This window comes from Bidens hawaiensis, unplaced genomic scaffold, assembly GCF_021521415.1.
Source record: "Bidens hawaiensis isolate Kalapana, Puna unplaced genomic scaffold, B.hawaiensis_p1.1 tig00021493_1, whole genome shotgun sequence".
NCBI classification, from domain to species: domain Eukaryota; kingdom Viridiplantae; phylum Streptophyta; class Magnoliopsida; order Asterales; family Asteraceae; genus Bidens; species Bidens hawaiensis.
In genome coordinates this window covers 330,254-347,789 of record NW_027493330.1, presented here as the reverse complement: position 1 = coordinate 347,789, position 17,536 = coordinate 330,254, and the positions used below count along the sequence as shown (strand labels likewise).

General features: G+C 41.6%; 1 protein-coding gene across 1 annotated transcript; it reads right to left on the bottom strand.

Annotated features, from left to right (window-relative positions):
• Window positions 1–8,209: 8,209 nt before the first annotated feature.
• Window positions 8,210–12,704, bottom strand: LOC143563481 (putative disease resistance protein RGA3). Its single transcript, XM_077051013.1, has 2 exons — window positions 9,698–12,704; window positions 8,210–9,591 (listed from the first exon to the last, which is right to left on the bottom strand). Exons 1-2 carry the CDS (start codon window positions 12,598–12,600, stop codon window positions 9,582–9,584), a joined length of 2,913 nt encoding a protein of 970 aa, XP_076907128.1. The 5' UTR covers window positions 12,601–12,704; the 3' UTR covers window positions 8,210–9,581.
• Between the last annotated feature and the right edge of the window lie 4,832 nt (window positions 12,705–17,536).

The window sequence follows — 17,536 nt, the reverse complement described above, 5'->3', positions numbered from 1 at the left end:
GTACGTCGACCATTGGGAGGCGTTTCCTGCGGGAGCAGCTTGCGTACTGCGCGTAAGGACGTCGCGTCTCTGAGCATGGTTGGTCCTGCGGATCCAGTTGGTCTTTGCGCAGACGTCTCTTTTAAGGTGAGTCTTGCGGGTCCAACCGCGCAGACGTCCCTGTTCAAGGCGAGTCTTGCGGGTCCAACGGCGCAGACGTCCCTGTTCAAGGTGAGTCTTGCGGGTCCAACTGGGCTCTGCTGGGACCTACCTCTTCAAGTCCCCCCAGTCCAATGTTCTTCTCATGAATTGTTAATAAGTGAGGTGAACTTTTGGACTTAAGCAAGGGGTTTTGAAAATGGTTTAGTTTTAAGGTTTTCCATGGGGATTCTTCCCGCGGAAGTCCTAATGTCACGTGCAGAATTTCCCACTGCTCTGCTTGATCTTTGGGTATGATGCGGGTAGGTGTGTAACCTCATCGCAAGTCGGGAGCGTTGAGTTTCACTTGTGTAGATTCTCCACGGGGTTTTGGTAGTTTTAAACATAGTGATCAATTATGTTAAACAACCAATTCCATCTTGGAGCTTCCAACAATCTAGTTCTCAATGTTCCCGCTATGCGGGGATGTTATATCCCTTTCCGCAAGCATGGCCCAGAAGATCCTTCTTGGTTTCAATTCCCTGCGGAGTGCTAAGTATGTGAAGGGTTTTGCCTTAACACTGTACCCGCACTCGTCTTATAGTTACTTTACTTCCAAGGTATTCCTGGCTTCAATTCCCTGCGGGTGCTAAGTATGTGAAGGGTTTTGCCTTGACACTGTACCCGCACCCGTCTTATAGTTACTTGGTTGCCGAGGTATTTTTTGCTTCAATTCCATGCAGGTGCTAAGTATGTGAAGGGTTTTGCCTTAACACTGTACCAGCACCTGTCTTATAGTTACTTGGTTGCCAAGGTAAGGGGTATGGTCCCGCTTACTTTTGAATCTTTTTGAATCTTTTTAAAATTCGAAGAGTTGGTGAACGGATAAGAACAGTCCAAACTGTTGAAGGGACGTTAGTGTAGTCCGACGGTTTCTTCTGACAGTTTCAGGACGTGCAGGAAGTTATGGCGACGTGACAGTATATGGTCATTCCAGACGCTTTTTCAGGCGCGTGGGCGCGAGTTTTCGGGCGCGTGGCCGCGAAGTTTACGGCACGCGTCCTGTCGACATCTGTTGCCAGCTTGCTTTTTCCACGTGTCATAGTTTCATTGCACCTGCGCTTTTCCCTCTCTCCCGCATTAAATTCATCGCATTCATTGCGATGAGTATATAAAGGGAGGAGAGGATGCATCTCAACTCACAGTTTCACTTCCTTCTTCTTCTAAGCGATTTCCGGCGAATACTCTAACTTTTCCGTCGAGCATTCTCCTGAAATCGTTCTTCTTTCCATCCTTCAATACATGTCTTCCATTCGTGATCCTGAGGCTATTGCCGAGGAGTCCGACGTGTACACCGAGAACCCGATGTCCGCGTCTGATAAGGACGATAAGAGTACTGCTGGCGAGTGCCAGTGTGCTCTTTCCGTTGACCTTTACCAGTACATCGTCAAGAAGTTCATGCTTGAGCCTTTCGAGCCTGAGTTTCCTGAGCCTCACCAGACGGTGTACGATGCCCCCAAGGGCAAGATAGGGGTGTATGCTGCATTCTTCATCTATGGGAATCTGAGGTTCCCATTGACGAAGTTTGTGTACCGTGTGTTGGAGAAACACGGTGTACACTTAACGGAGGTGCATCCGATGGGGATCGCAAAGGTTCGCCACTTTGAATGGGTGTGCCACATTCTGGGCGTTGAGCCTCGCGTCGACCGCCTGATGACCTTCTACTCCTGGAGGTGCATCCAGGGCTGGTACACCTTGATCACTCGGATCAAGGGTTTGAAGATTTGTGCTACCGAGCGCAGTCTTCGGTCTTGGAAGCGGGAGTTCTTCTATATCTCTGCCCGTGTCGTCCCTACTGCGATGACATTCAAGAACGGGAGGGCACTCCCGAACCTTCACGCCTCCAACTACCAGGAGGCGGAATGCTTTACCAAGATCTCCCGGATCCAGACTCCGGTTTACCGCTTTGCGGAGTCTGGGATGGTGATGTTCGGGATGAGCCGGGTATGGAAGGATGCTGGGGCAGAGGCGCCCCAGATTCCCATCGTCCTCGAATACGGTTTGAACTCTATCCCTTACGGTATGCTTCATATCTTTTTGCTGATTTAGGGTTTTTCTTCTAACTGTTTTTGTTTATTTTCAGAGGGGAACAACTTGCAGTCGCTTCTGCAACCGCGTAAGAGCGGTGGTCCCGCTTGGCTGGGTACTCGTGCTCTCGACGAGAACGAGTTGCCCATCTTGGAGCAAACGGTGGATCGGTTTGTGGAGGTCTACCCGCCAGGCCACGAAATTCTGAGCGCCACGCGGCCAGGTAAGGGTTTCATTAACCCCCGCCCTCTTCATGCTCAAACCTCTGCTGGAGTTTCTTTAATTTTGTCATCTTCTGATGAGGAATCCGCAGACGGTCCTTTCTTCGTGAGGAAGAAGAAAGCTGCCGGCGTGAAGGGCAAGGCGAAGGTTGCCTCCACTGCCGATCAGGGGAACCGGTCTGACTCGGAGACCGAAAGTGAGGAGGTGGCGAGGAACCCTGGTGGTAGTGAGATAACTGTCCCGGAGGTTGAGACAGCTGTCACCTCCGATCCGCCCAGTACGACGACGGTGACCGGTGTGAAGAGGCCGGCTCCATCGGATTCGTCCCCGCCTGTCAGAACCTTCAAGCTCAAGAAAACTCGTAAGTGTAAATTAATCTTACCCGCAATTCTTTCCGCCATTGTTTTTAATATCTTGTCTTCATGCAGGCGTGGATGCGACCGCATTCCAGAGTGGAGCGGGGAGGAGCACCTCTGGACCCATGACGGTAGGTTTGGTCAACCTACCCGAGGCGACGACCCAGGCGGCTGCGCCTGTTTCGAGTGTTGGTTCAGTTGCTCACCCGGTTGAGGCAACTGTTCCAATTGTGACGTCTCCGCCGGCTGTCAGTGCCATATTCACCGCGTCCTTCACTGAGCCGGCGGTGAGTTTTTCTATGGGTTCCTCCGCAGCGGCGGCCACGGTTGTGGGTTCACCTCCGGTGAGTTCACCACCGATGGTCTCTACCGCGGCGGCTTCAACCGTGCCTTCGGCACCGGCATCTACCTCGTCCCCGGCCGGTTCAGCAGGTATGTTTGGGGCTTCTAGCCAATCTCTGCCTCCTTCCCATCTGCCTGACCTCTTGGATGGATATCCGTTAGGTTCGGGTGATGGGTTTGGCGGCTACCGGCCTGTTGTCGACCCTACAGGTGCGTATGGTTATTTTGGCCTTTTTTTTTTCTAACTGCTTTTTGTTTTTGCAGTGTCGGATTCGAATGAGGTGTATGTTCCACGGTGGAACATCCGCCGGGGAACAACCCTCCGGACGGCTGTGGACTGCGTCGAGTGGGCGCGTCATGCGGCCCCAAGTGGCGCGTTGGGGGAAGCCATGTCTAGCTACCAGGAGGGTAGGCTGACAAATGAGCTTCGGATTCTCCTTGCCCGGATGCAGCCGCGCGTCGAGTTGCTTTGTCGTGAAAACGACAAGTTAAAGGCTGCGCGTATCCAAGAAGTGGCTCAGGCGCGGGCTATCCGGGAGGAGAACAGGAGACTTTCCGCAATTGCTGCGGAGAAGGAAAAGGCCTTCAAGGCCCTCGAGGTTGAAGTTCAGGCCCGTCTCGAGGCTCGTTCCAAGGCTGCCCAAGCTGTTAACGAACAGCTTCGGTTGGCTAAGGAAACTGCGCGGAACGCGACCGAGAGGGCTACCAAGGCTGAAGCTGTTGCTGAGCCTCTGCGCGCCGAGAATGAGGAGCTTAAAGCCAAACTAGAGAGGCTCCAGCAGGCTCATGATGTCTTGGCCATGGAAGACGCCAAGAAGCTTCAAGAGATCTTGGACCAGAGGGGTATGCTTGACCATACTGAGCGTAAGCTAAGGGGCGTTGAAGAGGCTGCTGCAAAGGAAGTGTTGCTTGCCAACCTTAACAAAAGTGAAGCCGAACGCGCCCGTAACCAAGCTCAAGCTGCCCTCCAGGAGGCTCTGATTACCAAGGAATGGCTTCTAAGAGAAGCGTTGTCGCAGGTAAGCTTAGCTTCATAACGTCTTTACACTTTTCTTTATACTTAGAAAAGTTTGATATATTTTTTCTTTTTGTAGGTTGTGCATCGGATCTTCACGGACACATCTTATGACGATGCCATGAGCGCGGCCCTCAACGCTTCTCATGAGGATGGGGAAAAGGCTGGCTTCCTGCTTGGTCTAGGGTTTGTTGAGAAGGGCATCCCGCCTTCCAACTTCCCTTTATATGACGTGGATACTGAAGCTGCTTATGACCAAGCAGTGAACCAGTATGCTGCCTTCCCGCATCCGGTGGTGGAGAAGGTGAACGAGATTGCCGCTGCTGATGATGGGCTAGCTATTCTCAAGGCTTTCCTTGAACCGCCACGCTCTACTGATGGTGCGGGTTCAAGTGGGTTTGGAGGGAGTGGTCCTGAAGCTTGAACCTTGAGATCCCTTCCCATCGTTAGGATAGATTTATATTTCTGTAGGCGGGTAGATACCCGGCCATTCTTGTAATGTTTGAATTTTTCATGAAATATAAATGTTTGTGCGGGTAGGACCGCCACTTTCACTGGATGACTTGCTTTTATAAACGTTATGACTTGCTCATGCATACTATAGCTTAATTTGGCACTTGTTTTGCCGCATAAACAATATATGATTCGCTCGTGCATACTTTAGTTTAACTTAGCAATTTTCCAAGTGTTTTGAATAAGTTAACCGTTCGACGCGCGGTTGTCAATAGGTTAGTGTTCAGTTTCCTCTATCATGATTGTGCGGATAAGACCGGCACTTTCATTTAGTGGGATGACCAAACTTTACCTATAACTGACCTGCGTGAAGGTTTGCCGTTTTTTGTGTTTATGCGGGTTTTGCCGCCGTCCACACGCAACGATTTCCCCACTTATTTATGCGGTGAATACCGGCATATCAGTGTTTTCGATAAGTTAAACCTTTCGACGCGTGGCTGTCAATAGGTTAATGTTCAGTTTCCTTTATCATGATTGTGCGGATAGGACCGGCACTTTCATTTAGTGGGATGACCAAACTTTACCTATAACTGACCTGCGTGAAGGTTGTCCTTATTTGTTAGAAATTTTTTGCCGTTTTGTGTTTATGCGGGTTTTGCCGCCGTCCACACGCAACGACTTACTTCCCCACTTATTTATGCGGTGAATACCGGCATATCAGTGTGGAAAGTTCATAAGTATAATTGTAAGACCATCAGCGTCAATGTGGTAAGGAGAATCATTTCCATTAGAAGTGGCTCTGGGCCTTTTCTTTACAAGTTTGGAATTGATCTACATGCAGTCTGTGTAATTGAGCTCCCTTCCATGTTCTTGGGATGGGAGTGTCATCGAGCCTCTCGAGCCGATATGCACTTGGTTCGGAATCTCGTTGTTTACGCAGGATGTAGTCTCCAACATTGAGGCTGCAGTTTCATTCGTGTTTTCCCCAACTGGGGTTCTACACGCATTAGCCTGCTCAGCATTCATTACGCAACGAGGTGCGTGAGTTTCCCATCTCTGACAAATGCTTCGACGATGTCTCTCCAACTGGGCATCGGGGAATCCCAGTGATAGATTGTTTACTGCACTTTCCCCGGCTTGAGTAACCGGGGTAGTGTTCGTAAAATTTGTGTAACCGGCTTGTCCCGGATTGTTTACTGCACTTGCCCCGGCTTGGGTAACCGGGGTAGTGTTCGTAAAAATTGTATACTCGCCGGTGTTCCCCCCAGTAGCTGGGGTTGTGGTTACCGGGGTTTCTTGGTCACTCACTGGCCTTGGGACCGGAGTAACCTTAACCATCTTTCCAGAAGTTTTGAAAAAACTGAATTATTTCTAGCTTTTATGCACGGATGGCGCCAATGAAGAAACACTAAGTGACCCCGGGCAGATTACGGATAATCTGGGGGTTAAGTAGATGTTTCCCACGAGGGTTAGGTCCGGCAAAGATGGTTGTTCTGATGACCTGCAAAACAGACACCGTGAGCTCGTCACTGAGAAGGGGGGGTACCTCCTTGTGACCACCCTCCGGCGTGAGAATCAGACTAGATTGCTCTTGAATATAAGTGTATATTAAGAGAAATAGCTAGAGAGCAGATGATGGTATGAGATAAGATCATAATACCGTTCCAAGGTGTTGGAGTATTTATAGCCGAAGGTAGGTTTCCAAGCAGGTACAGCCGGCTGAATAGTATTCCTGTTCTACCAACTGTGTGCTACGCACGTGCCATGCTGGTGGTTGGTGGGTAGGCAGCGGCTGATAGTGACCAGGCCGGCTGTGTACTATTCCTTTCCCACCAACTGCAGGCTATGCACGTGCTACGACAGGGGTTGGTGAGTAGGCAGCGGCTGATAGTGACAGGGGTTGGTGAGTAGGCAGCGGCTAATAGTGACCAGGCCGGCTGTGTACTATTCCTTTATCACAGTGAGCTGTCGCAGCTTTGGTCAGATCTTTTGTCCATACCTTGGCAGGTACAGTACAAAAGATCCTCCAGCAATGTACGGACTGGCTCATTTGGGCGGGAGTATTCCCGGCTTGCTCATTCCCTCTTCAGGTGACATTACTGAATTATTTGAGAGTTAGTGCCTTGTGCGTGTAGCCTTGCTGTGCGGGTAGCCTTCCCTGATGGCTAGTATCCGTAGCTGCGGGAAGAGGCGGAGTACGTCGACCATTGGGAGGCGTTTCCTGCGGGAGCAGCTTGCGTACTGCGCGTAAGGACGTCGCGTCTCTGAGCATGGTTGGTCCTGCGGATCCAGTTGGTCTTTGCGCAGACGTCTCTTTTAAGGTGAGTCTTGCGGGTCCAACCGCGCAGACGTCCTTGTTCAAGGGGAGGCTTGCGGGTCCAACAGCGCAGACGTCCCTGTTCAAGGTGAGACTTGCGGGTCCAACTGGGCTCTGCTGGGACCTACCTCTTCAGTCATTCTTCCATTCCCATCTATATCTTCATTCATAGAGAGACAAAACAATACATCACTATCATTTTTGAACTTCTGAAAATTCGTATTGTTTGAGACCAATTTGCTTCTGATGATTCCAAATCCTAATAACGACAACGTTATCACATGTAGTTTTATATTTGTTACTTTGTACTATGTATACGCATAATATACATGCCACAAATGAAAAACGCCGCGCGTTATATTATGATAAGAAGTTTAAAGATTCTTACTTTGACTGGTTGAACAAATGAAAATTAAGTACAAAAAAGTTCAACCTTCAAACAAGCATAATTTGTTACTTTGTATATTTATACGTATACATATTACAAAGAAGATCTTGACGTGTAGAATATACACAACAAACTTGTACGTAGTGAAGTTACGAATCCATAACCATAAGACGAGAAGGTCTTGACAAACCAAATCATGTGGCAAACGCTGGCGCAACTTATTAACCAGGCTCCTATTTTGTCACCAAAGGTGTTCCCTAATTTTTTTTTTGCTAATTTCAATTCTTTACTTTATGTCTAAAAACATGTAAACCTTGATTGCTTCAATTATGCTAACTTTTTTAAACGATGAGAACTTAGCTAAACCCCTTCGAAAGCTCTCAAGAGAGTCCGATGGCGCTGAGGCCTAAACCACCTAGTGGTCGGGTGCTTCACCTAGGCTTTAACACGGGAATATAGAAGATGAATGGCATTCGGACCCGCGACATCAAACAGAAGAAAGCCTTAGATGCACCTAAGGTATGCATAGTAGAGACGTAGTTATGCATTTCTTTCGGTATAAGTCGTTAGGCTTACTATTAAACGTTTAAGTTAGTTTATGGTGTATAAATGAAGAATAAATGAAGAATGTAACGTTTTTGGAGGTTTTTGTGTTGCATTAGATGTATGCATAGTAGAGTCTCTGTCGTTGAGGATGATGCTGATGTTATTCTTGAAGAAACAATGTCCACACTACAAGCAACAAATTGTGTTTTGTGGTTATCTTTCAAATTTTTGGGTCTAGTAGTTTTCATATTAAGTTTTAGTAAGTGTAAGCCTGGCAAAATGAACAGGTGCATTTGAGTGTCGACTTCATTCACCGGCACACAAGTTCAATGGTATAAACACAAAGCGGAAACACAATTGGTTCAATAGGCTTAGTCAAACATGATGCCAACAAACTTGCATAGATAACTAGGGGTGTGAACTTTAATATGACATGAACCAAACATCATGTCTAAAATGGATTCGTGTTGGTCTTGTAATAACTACATGTATTCACAGATTGATTCGTTTGTTTAATAAATTTTTATTGTGTATTTCATGTCAACTTAGATTAACTGTGTCAATTCTTAATCATGACTCTTTAACACCCTTAACATAGACTATTTTTTAATGATCAGAAATGTTAGATATAAACAAACACAGGCACATTGAACTTTTAGCGACTGAACACTGACATAAACGTTCGATCATTTGGTTGGTAAAAACTACACAAACAAACTAATACGAACAATTCATATTCATCTATAAGCTATGACTACTCTTTAAATTAATATAAAATGTTTGGGCAGATTTTGACCTTTTAGTTTGGGTCAATTAGGATTTTTATAATATAAGTTTTGGGGCACCATACAATGGGTCCAAAAAAAGGAATTGGGCTAGGTATATAAATTACATTGATTTCTATTAATTCATATATACATCATTTCATAATATAATTTTTTTTTCGTGGTTTGGAGATTTGGTGAATTATATGAAAAAGATAAATCTGATTTGCTATGAATTCTAAATTTGATCATTATTTCTGAAATTTAGCATGTTTATGTCTCGCGCACACACACACATCAATAGTTTGATAGAATGCTTGATCAAAACCCACTTAAGCTATGCATAAGTTTTGGTACAAGGCTACAAGCCATGACCAGAGTTTTGGTACTTAGGGATTTGGGATGAGTAGCAGCAAAGTTGAATCAATAACAATTTAGGGTATAGGAATTAGGACTAATTTACTTGAGAGAAGTAGGACTAAAAATTGGGTAGCCTATAAATGGCCAATTCAGCGGTCAAATATGAGTATATGAGTTAGGGCCAATGAACTCGCCTTTGGTTAATACGGGATTCCTGACAAACTGAAACCACCTTCAAAATTCATACTTAACAAATCAAATCATTTGCAAAGAACTGAAATCACATTCAATAACCAATACTAGTTATTATGATAAACCAAATCAACCTAGATCTAGACAAAAAAAAGTATATAATATTTTAGTGACATAACCCGAGCTATTATGATAAAAAAAAAAAAAGTTTTGTTGACCTAGCTCGACAAAAACTCTTTTGATAGATATATGAATACAGGAACTTTGTGACCCGCTGAAAAAACTTCTTGGTACAGACCCATTGTTGACCTCCTCAATAGTCAACACCAACAACTGCACCAAAATAAAACTATTCGCATTCGAGGAAACCATGATTTCACCTTGCACCCATAATTCGTCAATCTTATCTTCATCTTCACCATCAAATGAAACTAAATAAGAGAAGGATTTAATGAACTTTTGTTAGCTATATTCAAACCCCATTTTGCTAGTACTGTATGCATAGTGACACAAAGTTATGTGGAAAATTAATCTTACCCTGGAGAGTGAGTTATGATATTGGGTATATGAGAAATCTTATGCCAATCTACACCGATCTCCTTTTCACACCTTTTACTTAGAACTTTACAATCAATTATCACAAGTTTATTCAGATCCCTGAAACTTTGTATCTCATCCGGTAGAGAAAGTAATTTGTCACACTCAACCAATCTTAATGCTTCGAGTTTTGGAAGGTTACTTGGCAAGGAAATCAAATTCGGACAGTTGTAAACGTCTAGCATTTTTAAACTGAGAAACATATTGGTGGTGTTTCCAACCATGTTATCCCCGTCATCATGAAAACATTTCAAAGAATCCATCATCGACAAGCGAATTACCCCAAGATTGGGTAATCTCCCTAGTGGTGGGATATGCTCACAGTTCTTACAAGAATAAAAACTAATTTCAACCAAATTCCTTAAACCTTCCATCCAACTTGGAGAAATGATCTTTCCCATGTAACAAAATATTTTCAATTCCTTAAGATTTGGATTTGGTTCTAATCCCTCGAGAACAGCTTCATCATGTGCAACTCTCATACTTCCTCTTGGATCCCACGTACGAATACCAGACCAACGTAACACCAAAACCTGCAGGTTTCTTTTGGATTTGAGATTAGCAGTCTGGGCCTCATTATAACCGCCAACACTCTGAAGAGGTACTATTTCCAACTCCCCCTCGAGAAGATTTAGATCCCCCAGTTCCCCTATTTTAGCACCACTATTGTTACCAAGACAAAACATTGAAAGTTTTCGTAGGTTAGTTAGTTCTTTGATTCCTAATGGCAAATGCGTGAGTGAATAACCAATGTCCAAATGTTGAAGATTCCTCATATTTCGTAGGCCTTCAGGCAACTTAGGTAGAGGACAAGAATCCAAAAGAAGCACTTGCAAATTCTGTAGATAAATAATCGACTCGGGTAGAACTTCTATACTTGAGTGTGATAAATTCATGTAGGTCAACTGTTTGAGTTGACAAATTGATTTGGGCAATTCACGCAGTTTCTTACACGAATACAAAAGCAACACTTGCAAGTTTTGGAGATAAATAATAGAATCAGGTAAGACTGCTATACCCGAGTGTGATAAATTCAAGTATTTCAAATGTTTGAGTCTGCAAACTGATTCTGGCAATGTCTTTAACCAAATCCCAGGCAAGAATAATACCCTCAAGTATACGTGCTTGAAAATTTGGCTAATGCTATCTTCATTCATATTTCCGTACATGAATATTGACCTTACCGATTCTAACTTTCCTAAATCTTGTGGTGAAAAGAGAAAATTTGGACATGATGAACTCAAATGAAGCACCTCATTTGGGATTATAACATTCTTACCAGGCTGTATAACTAAACAATCATCTCCAGTCACATACCGTGCCATGTCATGCATTAGATCATGCATTATATATCTATCAACCGAGAACTTCTCAACCTTAGAAAGGAAAGACCTCCAAACCAAACAATAAAAAATTTCTTCACCAAGCGCATACAAGTCTATTTCTCCTCTGGGTGGAATGAAACCGTTTGACACCCACAAAGAAATTAGTATATCCTTTTCCATTTCATAGCCTTTAGGAAACAAACAACAATAAGCGAAACATCTCTTTAAATGTGGAAGCAAGTAATCATAGCTTAACTCTATTGCAGGCAAAACGTTACTTTCTTGCAACACCCATATGCTGTTGTCGTTCACACCTAGCCAATCACGTGTACTTCTTTTGGACCACAGTAAGCCACCCAAAGTCTTCACTAACAAAGGTAGCCCTTTACATTTTTCAACTATCTCCCTTCCAATAGGCTCCAAGTCATTTATGTCATCTCCTTCTCTTCCTTTTGCAAATGCAAGCTTCTTGAATAATAACCATGCGTCCTCTTTTGACAAGCAACCCAATTCATGCTGTAACACATCAACCTTAGCCATCATTCGACAAGTTGTTTGGGATCGTGTTGTGATCACAACAATACTTCCTTCTGCTCCACAACTCAATGTTTCACTTAGTTGGTCCCATTGGGTCTTTTCACTGTCTTCGATCCAAATATCATCTAGCACAATTAGAAATTTCTTCCCCTTTAACTTGCTTTGAAGAGATTCTTGCATCATATCTAGTTGTGGAAGTGCACACTTACGTTTATCTATGGATTCGATGATTCCTTTTATTATCTCTTTAACTAGGAACCTTTCATAGACATTCATCCATAATTTTAACTTGAAATACTGATTCACACTTTCATGGCTATAGACTAGGTGAGCTAGAGTTGTCTTTCCAACACCTCCCGCACCCCATATGCCATACACCCGAACCTCACCATTCTCATGTTTTCCTATATCTTTGTTACATATCCTGTCAATTACCAAGTTCATATCATGACTTCTTCCAACAATAACCGATGAATGTATAATCAAGCTTGTTTCCCTATCTGGCATCTCACATTCAACTCCCACATCTACATGACTTACGACAAATAAAGACGTTAATTTCAACTCAACTATCTTGGATGCAATGGCGTGTAGTTTTGTTCTTATGGCTTTAACTTTGTAAGCAATCCTAATTTGGAACATAAGTGGATTATGATCGGAGGAGAAGAAGGCGCTTACACTGGATACGATGCCTTTTTCTTTGTGAAGACGTTGTAGCAAAGCTTCAGTCGAGATCTCGTCCAACACATTTTCAACCTCCAAAGATGCTGACTTGACGCTCTTTAGCCATAACTCTACAGCCTTCTCCTTATTATGTTTATGTTCTGCATCTTGAAGAACAGCTTCAATCCGGTCGAAATCATCCTTAAGAGCCAAGATATCGTCCTTGAACCCCCAAAGTTGACCAAACTCTTGGATATCTATAGAAGCCAGGCTCTCCAAAACATCCTTCACAAGGGCTGAAACAACTACAACTTCCATGATAAGAGAATCAGAAGTGTAAATGGTACTCAAAGATGATTGTAATTCAAGAACTGTTTGATTCAAAACCAAAGCAAGAAAGTGGAAATTTAGAAAGTCAACACGTGGATGTGGTCTATGGATATGGACCAAGTTTGGTCGTTGAATATTCATAAATAAGTAGCAAAAAAGGCAACTGTTTCTAATCCACTTGTAGATGTAGTTTTTCACTTTTGGCACTTGCTCTTTGGCAACAATTACGCATGACCCCTTTTAGTTTTAAACTAACTCTAGCTGTTAGTATTTTATATTAAAGACTTAATACCACTGAGTTGGAATGACATGATATTTAATAACATACCTACCTCGATGAACAACCTGATTAATGAGATCAAAACGACCTCATTTTTATGGTTGAAGCATAAAAGCAATGATATTTAGAATGTAAAGTGATACCGGTTTAACTTTGTTAATTTGCATTTGTAAGGGTTATATTCTACTTGTTTGGGCTCGTTGTCCTTTTCATTATATATCTTTGTATGTATAGGCTTCTTGTGTGGTATAAACTATACTCTTTTAATTAGTTCTTAATATTATTATCCTTAGTAAAAAAATTAATATGTTCAATGTTGACATTATAAATATTCGCTATCCAAAATTATAAGTTTTTGAATTTCCAATGGCTAAGAAAGGCTGGTATGACTTTTCAACGGTAGGCGTGGTTTTCATTCAACCATGCCAATAGGTAGAATTTTGTTTAAAAATGGAGCTTATTTAAACATTTAGTTATAAAGGGTGTTGGTTATTAATATTTAATCATAAGATGGGTTTTTGGGATTACTATTGACGGATAGGAGAATATTCAAAATGAAAAACTCTCTCATATTGACGGATAGGAGAATAGAAAAGGGTTTATATAAGAATAAGATGTTTCCTAAAAATAATAAGAACCATTAGAAAAATGACATGTGTCTTTACTTTTAACTTACATTAAAGGGTAGTTAGGTAATATTCTTTTTGTATTTTATTATATTAAAATATAATAATAACTGTTTATTATTACAATTAAGAGATTTTGAACGTGAATGTATTTATAGTTTTTATTTATGAATTATTGATAAATCTGATTAATATTGTTAAAAACTTAAAGTCCCTGCCTTCAATCATCCCTTTCGATTGACTTCAGAATCTTTGTAACATGTTTAACGACGAGATACATTAATGAATGATATGGGTAGTGGGTTGTTGGTTAATTAAGAATTAATTGTCTATTCAATACCCAACGATTTAGTTTGTGAAGGTACGACCGTTTTTATAATTTTTTAAATTAAATGATTAAAACACTACATGCAAATTAGAGCACACTTTGAACGAAATTACCCATGGAAGTTTTAAAACCAACTTGTAAAATAAAACACTATATGATTTTATATCAACTTTAGATCTCCACTATTAAATCCTAGATCTAAGAATCCATATTTATTCTTACTCTTTTTAGGAAACACTCTAATTTTACAATAACCTTACTCTAGGAGAATATTCAAAAAGGCAACTGTTTCTAATCTACTTGTAGATGTAGTTTTTCACTTTTGGCACTTGCTTTTTGACAGCAATTACACATGACCACCTTTAGTTTTTAACTAACTCTAGCTGTTAGTATTATATATTAAAGACTTACCATGTACTGAGTTGGAATGACATGATCTATAATAACATACCTACCTCGATGAACAACATGATTAATGAGATCAGAATAACTGCAATTTTAGGGGTGAAACATAAAAACAAACAATTAGAATTAAAGTCGAAAAGTGATATTGGTTTAACTTTGTTAATTTGGCTTTATAAGATGAGTTGTCCTCTTTTTGGTTTTTAATAATATTGGCCTTAAAAAAAACTTGTCCTTATAAAAAAAACTAATGTGTTTAATGTTATATATATATATAGAGAGAGAGTGAGAAAAGATTCAATACACTAATGCTTATTGTACAAATACGTACGCGAATTCCGTTTTTCACGAATCGATTCATGAAATCACATCTAAACATCTCGGAATCGTCAATACATATCCAATCAATCATTGCTTCACCGAAAAAAAACAGTTTTTGATGGTTAATTGATCAAATTTTCACTTTTTTTTTCACGAAGACGGTTTTTTAAGCGTTTAACGAGCGTTTAATGAGCGTTTAAGGTTTTGTGAGCGTTTTAGGTTTTTGCTTTTGTTTTTTGCCTTTGTTTTTTGCCTTTAAGCGTCTCGCGTACCTACTGTACCGCTGACTGTCGCACCTTTGACTGTTTGATAGGTTTCGTTGCAGGTTCGTCTCGTCTTTAGTCATTGATTTATGAAATTAAGATGTTGTGGTTGTTGATTGTTGGTTTTGATTTTTATGATTACATAATTTAAGTTTTTAGGGTTAATTAAGATTCTCAGATTGCATAATTTAAATTTGAGTAAGATTCCAGATGATATACAGAATTGAAAAATATTAAACAAATATGTTTTTAAACATGAATGTTCAGTGAATTGTGTACGCGTATGATGTGGTTGTGTACATATATGCTTTTATATAAAAATGTTTTAATATGTAGTTAGCTGTAGAAACTTGAGTAATAACTAATTATTAGGCGAACCGTACACAGATATGTAAATACGTGTTTAACCACGTGTAATAGTTAGTGTAGTTAGTTTTTTTGGTAAATTTGTACACATATGTAGATATATGATGTGACGTTTTAAACATACATGCATATTATAAATGTTTTTGTACAGTTAACAATAGTGTTGGGTGTAGATTTTTTATCCTCGGGATTGACTACGATTCAAGGATTCTGAGCTATCCTGCTGAGGCTGATATTCCAAACATGATATTTGACTAATTCAGTTGTCCTATACTATTTTTATTTGTTTTGCAGTTAAGATCACGTGTTAAATATACTAATATGAACGTGGACTTACAACGGCTAGTACTTGAACTTCGTCAATTGGAACGTGGGCAAGCAACGGATTGTGGAAGAAATAGTCTAGGGTTTCCGGAATATTCGGGATATCAGTTGTAATTTTTATCTATATAAATGAGTTAATAATATCATTAGAACACACACCTTCACTTACCTAGCTACTAGCATACACTGTAACACATAGTTTACGATCACTTATCAGCTCCACCACTTGTAATCACCATTTTATTATTAATAAAAGTGACAGTGATAGTTTTCACCGTTCGGGGGTTTTTTGTGCCGGAGATTATCATAATCAAGGGCTTTTTCCCTCGTAATCACATCATTGCGTTCAATCATTATTAAGCACCCCACCTCAGGCACTAATTTGATCAAAAGTTAGTTTGCTAATTTTTGACCGAAACAATTTGGCGCCCACCGTGGGGCAATCGGTGCTTTGATCATTATCAACCCTCAAACTAAACCCTACTCTCAACATCCACAACATGTCTTCCCAACCGAAGATTGTTTCTTCTTCTGTCGCGGCTTCGGATTCCACTATGAGGCATTCTATGCCTCCTCCTCCTGCTGGTGTTATTTCGAAGAAACCGGACAACACTTAGAATAAAGCTGGCACTCCGGTGTTTGCGGGAACGAGACCATCTTCCCAGGATCCCATTATGGTATCTAATAATGAACTTTTGTCCTTATATAAGCGATTACAGGTTCAGATGGATTGCCAGAACAAGACCAACTAGATGCTGGTGAAGAAACTGGAAGATATCAGAAAAGCCAAGAAGCCGGCGGAAGAATTCACACCATTAATCCCGAGATCTCTGGATTTCACTCCTCCAGGATCCTCAGGATTGGTGCGTCCGGAGTCAACCACGGCGTACAACACCGGATCCTCACTCTTCCAGCACCCTGGGTCTGCAGGACTGTACTCATCCGAATCCCAAGGATACTTGCAGAGGCGGATCTAGGGCATCACTACGGTGGGCCGGTGCCCACCGTCCGGCTGCCGGAGAGCCGTGTTTACGAGTTCGCTTTAGTATATTATGTCTCAACAAGCAGCCTGTGCCCACCGCCCGCTACTAGTCCGTGCCCACCGTCACTTAACATCATCGGCAGTCGGCAGATTTACAGGGAGGTTACCTGCGACAGTGGTCCGGCGATTCTTTTGAACAAAGAAGATGAAAAGTTGAACTATTATTTAATTTAATAAAAGGCCCTCTTTTATTTTATTGTCTTCTATTTTCTAGCTTATTATAATAATAATAATAATAATTAAAAAAATCGTACATGAGACCTAACAATTGATATACCTACCCTTTCTCAATGTTTTATTTAACAGTATGTTCTAGTTTATAATTTTGTAACAATTATGTTATATGGATAAATAATTTTAGTTTATCAAAAAAATTACTATTTTCTTTATTTATATGTAAAAATGTCTTTCCTCCTATTATTATAAGCTACTGTCAGTAAATTCGTGAAATATATACAAATAAAAAGTATTCGTGACTCGCTAATTAAAAGTTTCTTGATCCGTTACTAAAGGTCGCAATAATGACGGTAACCCAAAAATACCAGTTTACCCTCTCATTTGTCCCAAAAATTCATTCAATTACGGGCCTCCAAAATGGTCGGTCAGCCCTGTTCTCTTTGACACGACCCATTTTTACCCTATCCATTTTGTGCCCACCCTAGCGAAAATTTCTGGATCCGCCACTAGATACTTGCATGCATCATTTGCTGGGCCATTTCAACATGCAAGATCCTCAGGATTGTCGCAGCAGGGAGGATCCTCAGGTCCTTATCAGCAGGCGTTATCCTCAGGATTATCGCAGAAAGGAGGACTCGCAGGACCGTTCAGTAGTTCGGACCTTCAGGATTGTCGCAGCAGGTAGGATCCTTAGGTCCTTATCAGCAGGTGGTATCCTCAGGATTTCCGCAACAGGCAGGATTCTCAGGAGTGCCTCCATCAGGGTTCTTCAATCCTCAACAGCCATTTGCTCAG